Genomic DNA, 18949 nt, shown 5'->3' with positions numbered 1-18949 from the left:
TCTTAGAATACACCTTGGGTGTTTATAACTTTTTAGGCCCACTAGCGTACACTGCCAATCAACAGCATCAGAATGGAAATGAATGAGGTATGCAACACTTGAAGACTTGTCAACACTTCAGAGGAATTGCCAAAGCTCAGATTTGTTCCTATGGAAAAAGTGCATTTGTCCCTGATTACTCTCATTGGAAAATCACATGTTGGCAGTAAATCTCTAATTTACTTCCTTGGAAGCATCCAAGGATGCTTCCTTGAAGACAGAATCAGTGATGCTCATCAATATGTTGCCAATAAGGACAGGAATAAAATATATCCTTAGAGTGTCTGTTTATTATTGTTACTTACTCATTGTAGTTGTGTCTGAAGCGTAGTGACCCCATTTGGGATTTTTTTGGCAAAGATACAGGAGTGGTTTGCCATTTCCTTCTAAAACTCATTTTTCAATTGAGGAAAGTGAGGCAAACAGGGAAAAGTGACTTGTCCAGGGTCACACAGATAGTGTCTGAGGCCAGTTTTGAACTCAGGTCTTCCTGACTCCAGGTCCAGCACTCTATTAATTCTATCAACTATAGTTTTATTTCACTGACCTCTGAGGTTACTTTATCTGAAGAGAATATTTCCCCAGAATTCATTGTATTCCACCCCATCCACTTCTTCCACATAGGTGTTAGGAAAATGGCCTTAGACAAAATACCCCACCTCTCCATATTGTTAGAATTGTGCCAAGAAGCAAAAGGAATGAGCCCCAGGATAGTTGCTACTCCCTTTGCTCATCAGGATTTCTGAAGAGTCAGGGGTATAACAGAAAATTGGCTCCAAGGGGACATCAAGGACATTTAAGACCTTCGATATGGGAAAAATACCAAGGCTCCTGTAGTCTGGGAGGGAACTGCAGCAATGTAGAGAAGTGCAGTTGAGTCTGTGTTTTGCAACCTGAGCATATCCCTGACTATGACGAAAAATAACAAAAGTTTCCTGCTTACAGAATCCAACCCCGTTTGAGTGGCACGTTAGCAGGGACAAGTCAGAACCAAAAGAGTTCATTCTTCATCTGAGTAAACTTGTAGAAGAATCAGAAACATTTGCTCAATCTATCAAAAATATATTCTTGCTCAGTCATGTAAGTATCTTCTATTTTGCCTGCTCACTGTCTCTCTCCTGCTTCTTTTCTCCTTTCATTACCTTTCTCTCCCTACTTTCATTCATTCTTTCTTTATCTCCTCTATGACTCCTACCAACTAGAAGAAAGAAAATGAGGGCATTATCAAAGTAAAGAAGTCTCATTGTATTATTAATAAAATACACATTGAGTAAAAACTACCACTCCCAAAATATTTTAAAGGTCTACTATCTAAATGTAATTCATCTAAGTCATCTAATTCTCCATTAAGAATGATAATAAGGTAACATTTATTTCTAAGAGGCAGCATGTTATACTGAAAAGTATATTAGATGGGGATTGTGACAATCTGAGTTCGAATGCTAAATGTGATCCTAAACAAACCACCTCTTCTCTGCATCCAAGTTTTCTCTGTTTTCCCCTTTGCCACATGGAACCTCACAAATTAAATGTGGATTTTAACCAGAGCTATGTTGATAGATGCTTAGCCTGAGCTTAGACTGACCGAAAAATTTGCTTTGTTGACATTTTCCGTCTTTCTTTAGTTTAGAGACAACCAAGAAAGCAATAAAACAAGTCCTGATTTGTAACATTTTTTTATTTCTAAGGTGGAAATGCTCACACTGGCAATCTGACAATGAGCTCTTTTGTGTTGTCTTCGGCACATACGTCGTTCCACACAATGAGGCAGCGGGACTGCATGACCTTAAACTTTAAAACTATGGCACATTAATATTGGGCTTCAAGGTTTACAAACCAATTTCCTCACCAAAAAAAATGCATCTAATTATGTTGAGATGAAACATCATGAGGTAAGTAGTGTAACTATTGTTTTCCTTATTTTGCAAATGAGGGCATTGAGGCCCAAAGAAGAGACAAGATCCATGTGAGGTCACAAAAGTAGTAAATACAAGAATTCAATCACCACAGCAGGTATATATGAGATATGGGCACTACAGTAGGGGTAAATCAATCTCTAAAATTCTATGAATATGCAAGGTGTCCCAAAAGTCTTAGTGAAGTTTGAGGTTTAAGAACTTCAGAAGTAAAAATGCTAGAAACTTACCAAAACCCCCATCAACATTTGAAAGTTTAATTATCTAAAATTTTAGACTATTGTTAGGTTTTTATTAACATTCAACAATACTGTTGTGCTACATGCTATACTGATCAATCTTGTGCTATATGTTATTCTAGTCAATTTTTGAATATGTCATTAGCTGCTACTTAGTGACTAAAAGAATTGCATGTCTAATGATAACTGTTTGTTAACATTCCACAACACTACTGTGCTATAAGTTACCCTAGTGAATTCTTGAATACGTAAAGAATTTCCTTAGCTGCCACTTAGTGACTAAAAGAATTGCATCTATATTCCTAGTCTTTAGATAATCCAAAGAAAGATATTTAGATGTATACACAACAGTTTTATCCTGACATCACAAGGAAGAGTCTGGAGCTACATCAGGTGAATGAGGTGTCCAAGCAAAAGGACTCCCTCTACCAATTCACCAGGCTGAGAAATTGTCATCCAGAAATTGTCTCACAAGCAATTCATAATGACATGGTCCCCTGTCTTGTTAAAATTAAATAAAAAATTTATTAAAGTTAACAAAACCAAATAAGTGAAAATAAACTTAATCAAACTTTCAAATGATATCTTTGTATGTTGATGTCTTCAAACTTTTAAGACCATTATAGCATAAAACAAATTAAAATATAGCCATCTCTCAGTTCACTGGATCTTTGCTCTAGATCATCCATCTCTAACTGATTGCCACAAAGAAGTGATTTGGGTGGAAAACTTTCAGTCTGAGTTGTTATTTGTGGTATATCAAGTAATTATTCTTATTATCTTAGGAGAGACCTTCATGGAGATGAGGAATCAATCAGTAGTGGCTGAGTTCATTCTTTTGGGAATACCTCATACTGAGGGGCTGGAGACTGAACTCTTTCTCCTGTTTCTGACATTCTACCTCTTCACCATGTTGGGGAACCTACTCATCCTCACAGCCATTATTTCTTCTTCCCAGCTTCATACACCCATGTATTTCTTCCTGGCAAATCTGTCTGTGTTTGACATATTTTTTCCTTCAGTAAGTTCTCCTAAAATGTTGTTCTACCTCATGGGAAATAGCCATGCCATCTCTTTTGAGGGTTGTGCATGTCAGATATTCTTCTATCATATCTTGGGAGCTACTGAGTGTTTCCTCTATACTGTGATGGCATATGACCGCTTTGTGGCTATCTGCCACCCTCTGAGGTATAAAGTCATTATGAACCATAAGATATGTGCTATCTTAATCATGGGCACCTGGATTGGGGGCTGTCTTCATTCAACTGTCCTTACATTTCTCACTTTCAGATTACCCTACTGTGGTCCCAATGAGGTAAACTATTTCTTCTGTGATATTCCCATAGTGTTGCCCCTGGCTTGTGCAGACACCTCTCTTGCCCAGATGGTGAGTTTCACCAATGTTGGTATTTTGTCTCTTATGTGTTTCTTATTCATTTTTATTTCCTACATTCGCATAGTGCTCTCCATATTAAAAATCCATTCATCAGAGGGCAGACAGCGAGCCTTCTCAACCTGCAGTGCTCACCTGACCTCTATCCTCTTGTTCTATGGTCCTGTAATCCTTATTTATCTTGGACCTGCTTCTACTCCTTGGCTGGGCTCTGTGATCCAGGTACTGAATAATATGGTCACCCCTTCCCTGAACCCTTTGATATATAGCCTGCGGAATAAGGAAGTTAAATCAGCACTGAGAAAAGTTTTGCACCAAGTGGTAAACACTGCAAGAGTTTAAGTTGTAAGGCCATTTTCTTCCTGTTACACTTTTATTTTATAACTCTGAGATTTTTCCCTATATCCCTCTATTTCATTCCCTCTGTTTGACATTTGTGGTAGGACAGAGTGAGCATGGTAGTTCAATGGTTCTTAAAAGACCTTATGGTGGTCACACTGGGACAATACTTAAGACCCACTTCTTATAAAACTCATTCCATTCCATAAATAGAATGATCACAAAATTGCTCTTTTTTCCTAAATGAAGTCACTTCTTTTAGAGTCATATGTGAGTTGTAAGATTTGTATCATCAAAGATACAGTAGTAGGGGTGAGTGATAGCTAACACACTGATTGAAAGAAAGAATTCAAAAAGATCTCAATAAGCTAGGACCTGGGATCAAAAAGAATGAGCTAAAATTTAATAGAGATAACAAAGAAGCAAAATCTACCCCTCCTTACAGACAAAGTCCGTTCATTCCTGGATTTGTCAAAATAATGAGACTGAACAATTCTTAATGATAAAAATGACATTGTTAAAAAATACTGATTCTCAATATGGTTCTTCTGTTCTTTGTGGGAAACTAATCAACACTTGCTTCCTGACCGACTGTAGCATAAATCCTTAGAGGCATCTAAACAGATCTTTTCAGTAAAGTTATTCATTTAACAAAAAGTTAAATCATGACTCATTTGGTAAAAATCACTTCACCTTTCTGGGCCTCAAATTCCTCATCTTCAAAAGGAAGATCTTTGACTAGATCATCAAGAATCCCATTCAACGCTAGTAGTAAATCTGCTTCAAAGACTATGCCAGACACATTTACAAGAGGGGGAAGAAAGAACCACATTTATGAAGTACCTATTTTGTGCTGGGCACATACCCAGGTATACAAAGAAAGGCAAAATACAGCCTCTGTCCTCAAGGAGGACACAGTCCATAGAGGGTATACATTATATAAAAAGAAAATTCAAAGTAGGAGAGGTTACCAAGAAGGGGGAAATGAAAAAGTCCTGACGAGTGCAGTTGGGTAGAAAAGGATGAGATGGTTGTACTGGACAACCTCCTTAAATAAAGGATCTGGAGGAGCTCTCTACTGCCCACCTTCTATACTCTCCAATCAGAGGGAAGGAAATGTGAGAGGGCCAGGGAGTGTTGAGGAGTTCTGAGTATCAGGGCTGTGGCATTTTAAAAAGTTTGAGAGACATTGTTTTTGGATAATTTAATCATTTTATTAATAATGCCTGAATTTTAAAAAAAGAATGTTCATTTGGTTGTCTCTCAGACCAAAGATAATTACGGTGACCTGCTCACAGCTTACATGCCCATTGGAAGATGGGCTCTCACCTTCTCCCTCCCAAGGAGGGAGAATCAACTCTGACTGATTGGCAATTAATGAGAGGAGAGGATGAGAGTGACATCATATCATTCTTGATATGATGAGACTATTCCTATACCCAGTCTACCCTCAGCCTTGGGCAATCTAGACAAAAGAATCTCTACCCAAGTTTGACTGAATGGAATTCATGTTAGGCTAGAGATTTCTAGTAAAGTTGGATGTGGTTGGATAGAGAAGTTCAGCTCAATCTTCAGAGACTGGAGTCTTGAAAAAAGGATAATAGAAAAAGGGGAATATTTGAATATCCCTCAAGTCATTGATTGATTGCTAATAATCATTTCTCTCAGGGTTCATGCAGAAGTTGGTGTTAGAATTTCATTCTTCAGAGTATTGCATTTCTCTTTGGCCATTGACCCTCCATATGATACAGGCCACAGTGCCTTTCTTTAAACTCTCTGATATGTTTTTTTCATGATCAAAGGTGTAAGCATGGCTATGCTTAGCTAATTTCTTACCAATCACAAACACTAAGATGTAGTAGTCACTTCAGATTCCTCAAGATTTCATTTACTTTTCCTTACAAATAGAATCATGTATGAAATATGAAATGACAGTCTCCAACTTCATTTTCTTCTTCCTTTGAAGAGTGAATTTATTATTAACACAAACCAAGAATCAATAAATTGGTCTACTAGGGGCAGAGAGAGACTTTCAATTGATGGAGTTCTCGTGGAAGTCCCTCATCACGATAGGGTTAAAAACTCTGTGAAAGATATCTGATCGCAAGATGGCGGAGTAGAAAGACGCACATACACATAGCTCCGAACCCACAACCCACAGAACGGCTAGAGGGGACCAACTCATGGTGAATTCTGCACCTAGAGGCCACGGAATATTGGAGCGAGGGAGATTTCTGTTCCGGAGAGACCTGCAAACCTCTCGCGGGGGGTCCTTCGCACTGTGGACTGGGCGCCGGGACTGGGAGCAGAGGGCAGCCCTGCAGCAGCTGCGACACCATGAGGAAAAGATCTGAGCGGGCTACGGGGACGGGATCTCCAGCAGCCACGCGGGTCCCTCCACCCACAAAGGGACCTGCAAACCTCTCGCAAAAGGTCCGTCGCGCTGCAGACGCGGAGCCCAGCCCAGACCTGCGGCGGCCACAGCACCAAGAGAAACAGACCCGAGCAGGCTTCAGGGACGAGATCTCCAGCGGCCACACAAGTCCCTCCACCCACAGGTGATGGGGGTCAGTGAGAGAGTCTCTTTGGCGGGTCGAGAGGGGAGTGGGGTGCCCCCATGGCTCGGGCCCCCCCTCCCGGGAGGTAGAAGCTGAGAGGCGGCTGCAGACAGGGGCTCCCCAAGCAGGCGGGAGCCTGGATCCATTGTGGAAGGTCTGTGCATAAACCCCCTGAGGGAACTGAGCCTGAGAGGCGGCCCTGCCCCTACCTGAGCACCTGAACTTAATTCTCACACTGAATAGCAGCCCTGCCCCCGCCAAAAGCCCTAAGGCGGGAAGCAGCATTTGAATCTCAGTCCCCAAACGCTGGCTGGGAGGACCAGGAGGTGAGGTGGGTGTGAGGAGAATATTCAGAGGTCAAGTCACTGGCTGGGGAGAATGCCCAGAAAAGGGAAAAGAAATAAAACTATTGAAGGCTACTTCCTTGGAGAACAGACATTTCTTCCCTTCCTTTCTGACGAGGAAGAACAATGCTTACCATCAGGCAAAGACACAGAAATCAAGGATTCTGTGTCCCAGCCCACCCAATGGGCTCAGGCCATGGAAGAGCTCAAAAAGAATTTTGAAAATCAAGTTAGAGAGGTGGAGGAAAAACTGGGAAGAGAAATGAGAGGGATGAAAGAGAAGCATGAAAAGCAGATCAGCTCCCTGCTAAAGGAGAACCAAAAAAATGTTGAAGAAATTAACACCTTGAAAACGAGCCTAACTCAATTGGCAAAAGAGGTTCAAAAAGCCAATGAGGAGAAGAATGCTTTCAAAAGCAGAATTAGCCAAATGGAAAAGGAGATTCAAAAGCTCACTGAAGAAAATAGTTCTTTCAAAACTAGAATGGAACAGATGGATGCTAAGGACTTTGTGAGAAAGACAGATATCACAGAACATAGCGAGAAGACTGGAAAAATGGAAGATAATGTGAAATATCTTATTGGAAAAACAACTGACCTGGAAAATAGATTCAGGAGAGACAATGTAAAAATTCTGGGACTACCTGAAAACCATGATCAAAAGAAGAGCCTAGACATCATCTTCCATGAAATTATCAAGGAAAACTGCCCTGAGATTCTAGAACCAGAGGGCAAAATAAATATTCAAGGAATCCACAGAACATCGCATGAAAGAGATCCAAAAAGAGAAACTCCTAGGAACATTGTGGCCAAATTCCAGAATTCCCAGGTGAAAGAGAAAATATTGCAAGCAGCTAGAAAGAAACAATTCAAGTATTGTGGAAATACAATCAGGATAACACAAGATCTAGCACCCTCTACATTAAGGGATCAAAGGGCATGGAATAGGATATTCCAGAAGTCAAAGGAACTAGGACTAAAACCAAGAATCACCTACCCAGCAAAACTGAGTATAATACTTGAGGGGAAAAAATGGTCTTTCAATGAAATAGAGGATTTTCAAATTTTCTTGATGAAAAGACCAGAGCTGAAAAGAAAATTTGACTTTCAAACACAAGAATGAAGAGAACCATGAAAAGGTGAACAGCAAAGAGAAGTCATAAGGGACTTACTAAAGCTGAACTGGTTACATTCCTACTTGGAAAGACAATATTTGTAACTCTTGAAACATTTCAGTATCTGGGTACTGGGTGGGAGTACACACACACACATGCACACACGCACACATACATAGAGACAGAGTGCACAGAGTGAATTGAAAAGGATGGGATCATATCTTAAAAAAAAAATGAAATCAAGCAGTGAGAGAGAAATATTGGGAGGAGAAAGGGAGAAATGGAATGGGGCAAATTATCTCTCATAAAAGAGGCAAGCAAAAGACTTTTTGGTGGAGGGATAAAGAGGGGAGGTGAAAGAAAAACATGAAGTCTACTCTCATCACATTCCACTAAAGGAAAGAATAAAATGCACACTCATTTTGATAGGAAAACCTATCTCACAATACAGGAGAGTGGGGGACAAGGGCACAAGCAGGGTGGGGGGGAGGATGGAGGGGAGGGCATGGGGAGGAGAATGCAATCCGAGGTCGACACTCATGGGGAGGGAAAGGATCATAAGAGAATAGAAGTAATGGGGGACAGGATAGGATGGAGGGAAATATAGTTAGTCCTATACAACACAACTAGTATGGAAATCATTTGCAACACTAAACAGATTTGGCCTATATTGAATTGCTTGTCTTCCAAAGGGAAGGGGTGGAGAGGGAGGGAGCTAAAGAAGTTGGAACTCAAAGTGTTAGGATCAACTGTAATGTTCTTACCACTAGGAAATAAGAAATACAGGTTAAGGGGTAAAGAAAGCTATCTGGCCCTACAGGACAAAAGAGAAGAAGGAGACAAGGGCAGAGAGGGAGGATAGAAGAGAGAGCAGATTGGTCACAGGGGCAATTAGAATGCTTGGGTTTGGGGGGGGGAGGGGATAAAAGGGGAGAAAATTTGTAACCCAAAATTTTGTGAAAATAAATGTTAAAAGTTAAATAAAAAAAAAAAGATATCTGATCTTCTTCCTGCTCATCATACATTTCTAAATTCATGTTCAGGTGGGCTATAAAACATTCCCATCACAAGATCATCCCTATTTCTTCCTCTATTAATGGTTATTCAAATGCTTCTCTTCTATGCTTCCCCTATCTGCCTCACAGTTTTCCTCAAAAAAGTGCATGTTTTTAATGCACAAGGCTTAATACATACTCCCTTTAAATCTAATGTATTCATTTTGAATAGGGCAGCTAAGTGGTGCAGTGAATAGAGCACCAGTGCAGGAGTCAGGACGACCTGAGTTCAAATCTCACCTCAGACACTTGACACTCACTAGCTGTGTGACCTTGGGCAAGTCACTTAACCCCAACTGCCTCATCCTGATTCATCTGCAGTCATCCTGATGAATATCTGATCATGGATTCAGATGGTTCTGGAGGAGAAGTGAGGCTGGTGATCTGTACAGCTCTCTCTCTCTCTCTCTCAAAACAAAGTCAAGTGCAAATCATGTCATTATTTCTCTGATGGGATGGTCTTCTTTGGCAATCAAGGACGAACGAACACATTCATTCTGAGTAAGATTTATCTGGTCATAGCCTGTTTTGGCCATCCAGCCAACATTTGAAGTTAAATTCACCATTTTGCATTAAGAACTGTATATGATACAGTAAAAAAACCATTTATAAGTTGTTTACTATGTGGCATGCACTGTGCTATGCATATGTTTTATAGACTTTTGAGGATATGCATTTGATTTTTCTTTAATTCCATTTACATATTTCATATAGGTATCACCTCTCCAAATTCTCTTTCTTCATCTCCTATCTCAAATAGTCTAGCAACTTTTCTTTAACTTTCAGTCCTTACCAATGTTCTTCTCTGTAGAGAAAGCACAAACGTTAAAGTGATGAAACTGTTTTTCCTTGAAGTATAGACACCTAATTTTATATTAGTGGTTTTAAGTTATTCTAAATGAATTTCTTTCACAGCCAGAATACTGTAAATAATTGGCTATGTCTTGACCTTTAATTTCAGCTCTAAATAAACCACATATCAGTTACTGCTATTAGTAAAAAATGCTTCCTAAGTTTATTTAATAAATAATAGAAAGTTTTCACATGCAGCGTTAGGTGATGGAATAGACATCTGTCATCTAAATACCAGACTAATTTATTTCAAAAAAGTTAGTCACTGAAAAAGAAAACAAAACTTCCACTCCACTCTGACCCTCAGGCTTTCTTCCCCCTTCTTACTGGTAGTAACAATGAACTTTGGTCGCCACAAATCACTCCTGGCTACTCACTGCATTCAGATGAGCAGGGAGTCATTAACTTTAACACATTAGTTAAATGACCCTGGGCAAGTTCCCTAACCTATTAGCCTTATAAAATGGAGATAATAATGGAACCTCCCAGACAAGATTGTTGTAAGGATCAGCGGAAATATCAAAGAAAACGGCCTAATCTAGGTCATTTCCTAAGAAAAACAAGTTAACCAATATATGAAGAAGATTCTTGAGCAACTTTAATCATGACAGAGTAAACACAGTGATGAAACAGTTTTTTCTTGAAATGTAGTCACCTAATTTTATATTGGTGGTTTTAAGTTATTCTAAATGAATTTCTTTCACAGCCAGAATACTGTAAATAATTATCTATGTCTTTACTTTTAATTTCAGCTATAAATAGACCACATATGAGTAACTACTATTAGTAGAAGATGTTTCTTAAGTTTATTCAATAAATAATATTTAATGTACTGGGATGGGAGTGAAACCAAATAAGTAGTTAATGAAAAAAGGTTATAATTTTTTAATTTAATAAGAAACCATCTAATTATGCCTCTGCATTATTCTAAAACTTAGGATGAAAAAATTAAATATGAGGTTGAGTAAATAGGCTGAAAGGTATCACAAAAGTGATTTCATCAGTTTTCATGTGTGGATGAGTCTCAAATCTACCTATCTTGACCTAACTTCTCTCCTGACCTCTAATCTATCTTCTCTGATTTCCTTTCAGATATCTTGAACTAGATATTCATTATATGTCTTGAGCTCAACATGTCTAAAACTGAACTTATTATCTTTCCCCCTAAACCCTCCTCCTTTATAAATTCCTTATTACTGGAGAAGCATCATTTTCCTTCCAGGCCCTCAGGCTCCCTTCTCTTCTGATATTGCTACCACCCTGGTATACTCCCTCTTCAACTTGTTGCAGTACCATGGTGTCTTGTGAGGTTCATCTCCAAAGAATTCACAGACTCAGGTCATCTCTAACAAGCAAAGGCATCACTGAGCATAAAACCTCTCAGAAATGGGCTGAGTTCCAAGAAGGAATCTGTAGTTATAGTAAGGCAGAATAGGAAATTTTATAGGGTATGTGACGCTTATTATGCAATAGAAAGCATGAATATTAAAAGGCAGAGGGGATTTGTGAAAGGATTAGGCAATAGGGGAGGAGATCCAACCTTATGAGAACTACACTTGAGATTTCCCATAATGCATACAAAAAAGCCCTTTTTGGGGGGAGGTGCATGTGTGTATGATAATGATATTATAATAAGCCTCTCTATATCATAAATTCATCCTAAGGACAGCATTTGCTATTATTGAACAGGTACTTATTTAGGGAAAGTCTCTTTTATTTTGGGGGGTCGTCATCCTACTCTGGCATCCTGGTGGGGCTGCTTTCTGATTGTTTGGCCAATATGGTCCTGCATGACATTATAGAAATGTGGTTGTAGTTGAGTGCATGGATATATCTCTTGTTTCTGTGAGAAATATGAATTTTCCTGTATACATCTACTGCTTTTATGGGAAATATGATAATTGGGTCTGGGGGCAGTGGCAAGGTAGAGGCAGTGACTAGGATTCCATCACATGGCCATGCCTGCTGCTTTAGTAAGGTGTATTTGGGATATTGGGTCTGGAATGCATGTATGTGGTTAAAGCCAAAGTGTATTTGTTCAGTGAGGCTCAAAAAGAAGTTAGAATATTGGTGTTGGGGGCAGCTTTATTAAGATTCCGTAATTCCTCCCTCAAAGTGCTGGGGCCCAAATTTATTTCTGAAAAGCAATGAAGGTCTTGATTTCTGTAGCTTCCTCAGGCTGAAAAGAGGCATAGAGCTGTCCTTATATCAATGGGTCCCAGTTAGGAGGTTGATTGCAACCAAGCATAGACCACATCCAGAGGATGATGGGTGGGTATGCTACCAAATGTGAGTGAATGGTCTGTAATCTAGAAGACATAAATCTGACAGGAAACTCAACATGTAGGGTCCAAATATAAGGAGAATTAAAATTGATGTCAGAATGGGTGAAAACAAAGAAACATTTAGAAGATTTCCACCTCTGGGTTTAATAGTTATGAATGAATTTGCTTACAAGAGGCTAACTTTACTCCAACTATAATAAAAGATTTGGGAGGACACTTTAAGTAATTAATTCCAAAACACTGCATATAAATAAGTTGTTTATAGTAACACGTTTGTGTTTTTATACCATAAATTATTTCCTTTAAGCAAATTGATTGCACTGAAATTCTTTTTCCCAAATCAAACTAAAGATGTTTCTGAGTTTAAGTAGTTAATAGAATGACAACTATTAATTGAGGGTAACCAGTTGTATATCCAATTATTCTTAGATAATTTTGAAACATTAAAGACTTTATTTTATCTTTGAACCATACTGAAATCCTATTCCTTAAACAAAAGCAAAAGGAGTTCCTTACTTTACTCTCATGACTCATTAGATTCAGTCTCTATTTCACAAGCCTGTTTACCCTTCTCTCATTATCTTTATCATTCTGACTGAACGAGATATTTCAGAAATTGAATCTTATACAGGGGATAAGTCTAAGTATAAATTTAACTCTTGCTTAGGCCATGGAATGACTACAAGTTAAGATCAAAACAAAACAAAACATATTGACCTTATGCTCATACATTTACTGACCACTTCCTCTGGTGATAGAAATTTTCTATAGGAGGAAAAATCAGGGACACGATTATTATCCTCACCTCTGTTTGATTTTAGGTTAACCATGTTAACCAGTTCAGGTTAACCAGTTAACCATACAGTGACAATTCTACCTCATAGCCAGACTCAAATAACCAAATGGGAAAGATTCATTTTCATAGGAACACCATGGGGAAACTAAGCCAGGAGGATCTCACTTTGGACTGATGTCAAGATTGTCGTCTCAGCTTTTTTCTAGAAGCAAACCTCCCCCTGTACCAGTTCAGGATCACATTACCTCTGAACAGCCTGTTGCATTTCACTGCATACAATTATACCTAAACTCAAACTCAAAATAAAATCAGGTTTTTTATATGGTTAGTTTGTACTTATTTGTTTGCATATTGTCTCCTCTGTTGCATTGTGAGCTCCTTGAGGCTAATTACTGTCTTTTCACTCTTTTTGTATCCTAAACACTTAGCATGGAGCCTGAAAAGTAAATATCAATAAATATTTATTGATTAATTGACTGACAGCATGGCAGCCTCCACACAAAAATTCTTCCTACACTGGTGAATAAAGGGTTGATGTCAATGTATAGAGAGGCGGTATGCAGGAATTTTCCTAGGCTTCTGGTTTCATGGAATACAAGCCAATAGAAGAAACAAGACTGTCCAAAGGTTACCATGGACTTCCATGGCATGGGAGTCTAGACACAAAAATTTCACTGATATATTTTAAAGAGAAGTATCTGGAATTTCAGACTGTAAAGTAAATTAGTGAACTTGTCAGATGATTCTGAGTTTTATAGGATAGCAAAGTACAAAAGTCAAAAAGATAAAATTTCATTTAAATGGGCATATGAATAGCTAATCAACTTTTTATTTAAGCATCTCTGAGTAAAATATTACGAGGGAAATAACTCAAACCATTTTTATAGGATATAGGCATTGTGAGAGTTTCTCATTCTGGGTTCCTTGAGAATCCAGGAATAATCTTGCCCATCAACAAGACTTGGGAGTCAAAATATAGATGTGCAGACTGAAAGAAAAAAATTTATTTGTTCAATAAGGAATATGTCTTGGGTTAGTAGCTAAGCTTCTTAAAATATACCTTGGATGTTTATTGCCTTTTAGGCCCACTTAGATTACATTGCCAGTCAACAGCATTACACATTAGAATGCAAATGAGGGAAGAATGTCACACCTGAGTACTTGCCAACACTTCAAAGGAATTGCCAAAGGTCAGATTTGTTCCTATAGAAAAAGTGCATTTGTCCCTGATTAGTTTCATTGGAATGTCATGTTGGCAGTAAATCTCTAATATAGTGGATGCTTCCTTGAAGATAGAATCAGTCATGCTCATCAATATGTTGTCAATAAGGAGAGAAATAAAATACAGCCTTAGAGTTTTGATTTGCTATTGTTAGTCATTCCAGTTGTGTCTGACTTTTTGGGATTTCATTTGGGGTTTTCTGGGCAAAGATACTGGATCCTTCTTTACTTCATTTTCAGATGAGGAAAGTGAGGCAAACAGGAAAAAGTGACTTGTCCAGGGTCACACAGATAGTGTCTGAAGCCAGTTTTGAACTCAGGTCTTCCTGACTCCAGGTCCAGCACTCTATTAATTCTATCACCTTTAGCTTTATTACTTTGACTTCTGAGGTTACTTTATCTGAAGAGAATATTTCCCCAGAATTCATTGCATTCCACCCCATTCACTTGTTCCACACAGGTGTTAGGAAAATGGCCTTAGACAAAATACCCCACCTCTCCATATTGTTAGAACTGTGCCAAGAAGAAAAGGGAGTGAGCCCTAGGATAATTGCTGCTCCCTCTGCTCATCAGGATCTCTGAAGAGTCAGAGGTATAACTGAAAATTGGCTCCAAGGGGACATCAAGAATATCTAAGACCTTAGATATGGGGGAAATGCCAAGACTCCTGTAATCTGGGAGGAAACTACAGAAAGGCAGAGAAGCACAATAGAGTTTGTGTCTTATAACCTGAGCATGTCCCTGACTATGAAGACTATAAAGTTTCCTGCTTACAAAGTCCAGCCCATGTCCGTGGTACCTTAGTAGGGACAAGTCAGAACCAAAACGGTTCATTCTTCATCTGGAGAAATTTGTAGAAGAATGAGACACATTTACTCAAGCTATAAAAAATGTTATTGCTCAGTCTTGTAAGTATCTTCTATTTTGCATGCTCATTGTCTCTCTCTCCTGTTTTATTTCTCCCTTCATTACCTTTCCCTCTCTACTTTCATTCATTCTTTCTTTATCTCCTCTGTGACTCCCACCAACTAGAAGAAAGAAAATGAGGGCATTATCAAAGCAAGGAAGTCTCATTGTTTTATTAATAAAATACATATTGGGTAAAAACAATCACTTCCAAAATATATTAAAGACCTACTATCTAAATCTAGCTGTATAAAATGTTATATATTCCTATTTGATTCTTATTTAGGGCAGACGTGTTCCACTCTCACAAATGAGACAGTTCAGTTAAAAGAAATACAGGAGAGAATAGAAAGGAATTTTAAGGGAAGAGTAGATGTAATGATCCATAGGTCACAGCATAGACAGAATGACTGACATCTGTAAAACAGAATTCCAAAATTCTTGAAAGAAAAATGTTTCTGCAACTTGATCACAGAAGGAAGCTCTCCCTTTAATGGGGACATAGTCTTAGATGAAAGGTTAAAAAGTAAAAGCCTCTTAAAGATGCCTTAGTTTTTATAAATCAATACTTTGCTTTTGTTGTTGTGTTTATCCTCCATTCCCAAGGAAGACCATAGCATCAGAGAAATGATGATATGACTTGCACTTGACTTTGTTTTGAGTGAGGGAGGGCTGTGCAAGATCCCCAACCTCACTTCTCCTCCAGAGCCATCTGAATCTAGTGACCTCATATTCCTCAGGATGACTGGAGATGACCCTGGATGCACTGGGAGACCTTGGCCCCTTTAGGTCAAGGTCAATGCAAGTACTCACTTAGGGTGGAGTAACACCCATTTATTGAATAGGTTTATTTAAGAAGTAGCCAAGGCATGGCCCCTTTAATAAGAGGAAGAAAAAAAATGACATGAAGCTGGGAGACAAACAGCTGTTTCCCTCCCAGCTGTATATATGTATATAATCCCTCCAACTACCCTAATACTGAGAAATATCTCTAGAGTTACAAATATGATCTTTCCATGTAAGAATATAAACAGTTCAACTTCAGTAAGTCCGTTATGATTTTTTTTCCTGTTTACCTTTCATGTTTCTCTTGATTCTTGTGTTTGAAAGTCACATTTTCTGATCAGCTCTGTTCATTTCAACAAGTATGCTTGAAAGTCAGTTTTTCACTGAATTAGTATAACCTAGAGCTTTCAGTAACTTTAGCCTGGTTGTAATGATGGAGGCCATGGAGGTACAAAAGGAGGCTTTACAAACTTCCAAAGAACACCAGACTCAGTTTAATTCTCTCTCTCTCTCTCTCTCTCTCTCTCTCTCTCTCTCTCTCTGTCTCTCTCTGTCTACCTCCATCCCTCCCTTCTTCCTTCCATTCATACATATGCAACTTGATTAGTCATTTTATTATAGAATTTTAAGATCAAAATCTTAAGGAACTTTATAAATCACTTTCTAAACCCTTCAATTTTTCAGATGAGGAAACAAAGGTGAGGTGACTTGCCCAAGGTCATATAGGAAGAGGAGATCTTAGGTTTCCACCCACATCCTCTGACTCCAAATCCAGTAAGTTTTTTTTTTCTTTTTGGGTCATTGATAGTTGTTTGTTCCCCCTCCCCATGCATAAATTTGCTCTTGATTGACATGGCCCAGACTTGTTGTACTAATCTGGCTTTTTAAATGTTTCTTGAAAGGGAGAAAGAGTCTTTCTTTTTCTTCTACCTGTCCCTTCCCAAGCTAAAAGCATAATCTCCTGAGGCTTAATTGATTTAACATAAAATAAGCTGGATTTTTAATAAAGATAGGTCAGAGCCAATCACATATACTAGGGGTATCTACTCCCCAAAATCCTCTGTGGTGATTCCTTAAAGTCCACAATCAGAGGTTAAAATCTTTAAACTATTGCCTCCTGTCACAATGTAAGCATCCATGGGAACGGTATTCTATTTAGCCTTAAGAGTCTTTCTATCTTGATATGACGGATTCTTTATTTTTTGTTTCTTAATTATTAACACTTTTTAAAAATTTTAAGTTATAAATTCTCTCTTTTCTTCTAGTTCCTCCCCCTCCCCTTTGAGAAGGCAAGCAATATGATACCTTAAATTGCTTCTTTAACTCCTTTTCTGAAAGCAGAGTTTGGTGAGCATTGGAAGACAGATGCTGAGTGGCTTGGGAGAGGTAGTCTAATAAAGAAACAAAAAACAAAAAACAAAGAGTAGGGGGTACAAGAAGTTACCTTAAGGTACTTCCATATTTCTCTTGGGGCAAGCCTTATCTAAGGATGGTTGCCATTTTTAAACTATGATTACCTATGACTGTTATACAGGAAAACTTACAGTGGGGAGGACAGGCACACTGCTAACAGACTAGGATGGTATAACTATCATCTATTAGTATAATATACTGCCATATACTACATACCATAACATAGCAGCATATTAATGTTTCCCTTTCTGCAAAAATTAATTGTCAAGGGAAAAAGGATAGTCAACTCTCCATTATCTATACTGATGAAACAGAGCAATGTTGAAGATAAGACAGACTAACTGGTAATATCAGCCAATTTCTTTTTGACTCCGAAACACATTATGCCATTTTTGAGGGGTGGGAGTATTGGTCATGTTTTTTACCTCTGCTCACCACCAAAATAACATTAATCTCCTTGAGCACACCTGGTAAGAAAAAGGGAAAAGCCCAAGAATATCAATATGATAAGTTTTGGAGGTGAAATCACCAAGTGGTGGAGGAATATGATAAAACTGAGTGTGATTTCCTTAAAATCATAAAATCTTAGATTTTTAAAGGAACTTAAGAACTGACTAGTCTTAGTCCCTAATTGTTTTTTACATCTTCCCTTATTTCCTGTAGTGTATAATCTCTGTTAGCCATCTAATTAATTAATCATTAATTTATTCTAATCCCTATTAGTCATCTAATTCTCCATTAGGAATGATAATAAGGTAACATTTATTTCTAAGAGGCAGCATGTTATACTGAAAAGTATATTAGATGGGGATTGTGACAATCTGGGTTCGAATGCTAAATGTGATCCTAAACAAACCACCTCCTCTCTCCATCCAGGTTTTCTCTCCTTTCCCCTTTGTCTCATGGAACCTCACAAATTAAATGTGGATTTTAACCAAAGCTATGTTGATAGATGCTTAGGCTGAGCTTAGACTGACCAGAACATATACAACTTTTAAATTTAATTCATTTCATTGACATTTTTCATCTTTTTTTAGTTTAGAGACAACCAAGAAAGCAATAAAACAAGTCCTGATTTGGAATATTTTTTATTTCTAAGGTGAAAATGCTCACACTGACAATCTGACAATGAGTTCTTTTGTGTTATCTTCGGCACATACCTCACTCCACACAATGAGGCAGCAGGATTGCATGATCTTAAACTTTAAAACCATGACACATTAATATTGGGCTTCAAGGTCTACAAAACAATTTCCTCACCAAAAAAATGCATCTGATTTTGTTGAGTTGAAAAACATCACAAGGTAAGTAGTGTAACTAAGGTTTTCTTCCTTTGGCAAATGAAGGCAATGAGGCCCAAAGAAGAGACAAGATCTATTTGGGGTCACACAAGTAGTAAATATGAGAATTAGATCACCATAGCAGGTATATATGGGCATTAAGGTAGGGGTAAATCTATCTCCAAAATTCCATGAATATGCAGGGTGTCCCAAAAGTCTTAGTGAAGGTTGAGACTTAATAACTTCAGAAGTAAAAATGCTAGAAACTTACCAAAACCCCTATCAACATTTGAAAGTTTAATTATCTAAAATTTTAGACTATTGATAAGTTTTTATTAACATTCGACAATACTGTTGTGCTATATTTTATTCTAGTCAATCTTATGCTATATGTTATTCTAGTCAATTTTTG

At 38.1% G+C, this 18949-nt stretch overlaps 1 protein-coding gene across 1 annotated transcript; it reads left to right on the top strand.

Annotated features, from left to right (window-relative positions):
• Positions 1-2990: 2990 nt before the first annotated feature.
• On the top strand, positions 2991-3929 carry LOC140509164 (olfactory receptor 10D1B-like). The gene has a single exon (XM_072616995.1). The coding sequence runs from the start codon at positions 2991-2993 to the stop codon at positions 3927-3929; it is 939 nt and encodes a 312-aa protein (XP_072473096.1).
• Positions 3930-18949: the final 15020 nt, after the last annotated feature.

Source organism: Notamacropus eugenii, chromosome 5, assembly GCF_028372415.1.
Source record: "Notamacropus eugenii isolate mMacEug1 chromosome 5, mMacEug1.pri_v2, whole genome shotgun sequence".
NCBI classification, from domain to species: Eukaryota; Metazoa; Chordata; class Mammalia; order Diprotodontia; family Macropodidae; genus Notamacropus; species Notamacropus eugenii.
This window is presented reverse-complemented; position numbering and strand designations above follow the sequence as displayed.

Coding starts and splice junctions, on each gene's coding strand:
- LOC140509164 (XM_072616995.1), top strand. CDS start 2,991: ATGGAGATGAGGAATCAATCAGTAGTGGCTGAGTTCATTCTTTTGGGA.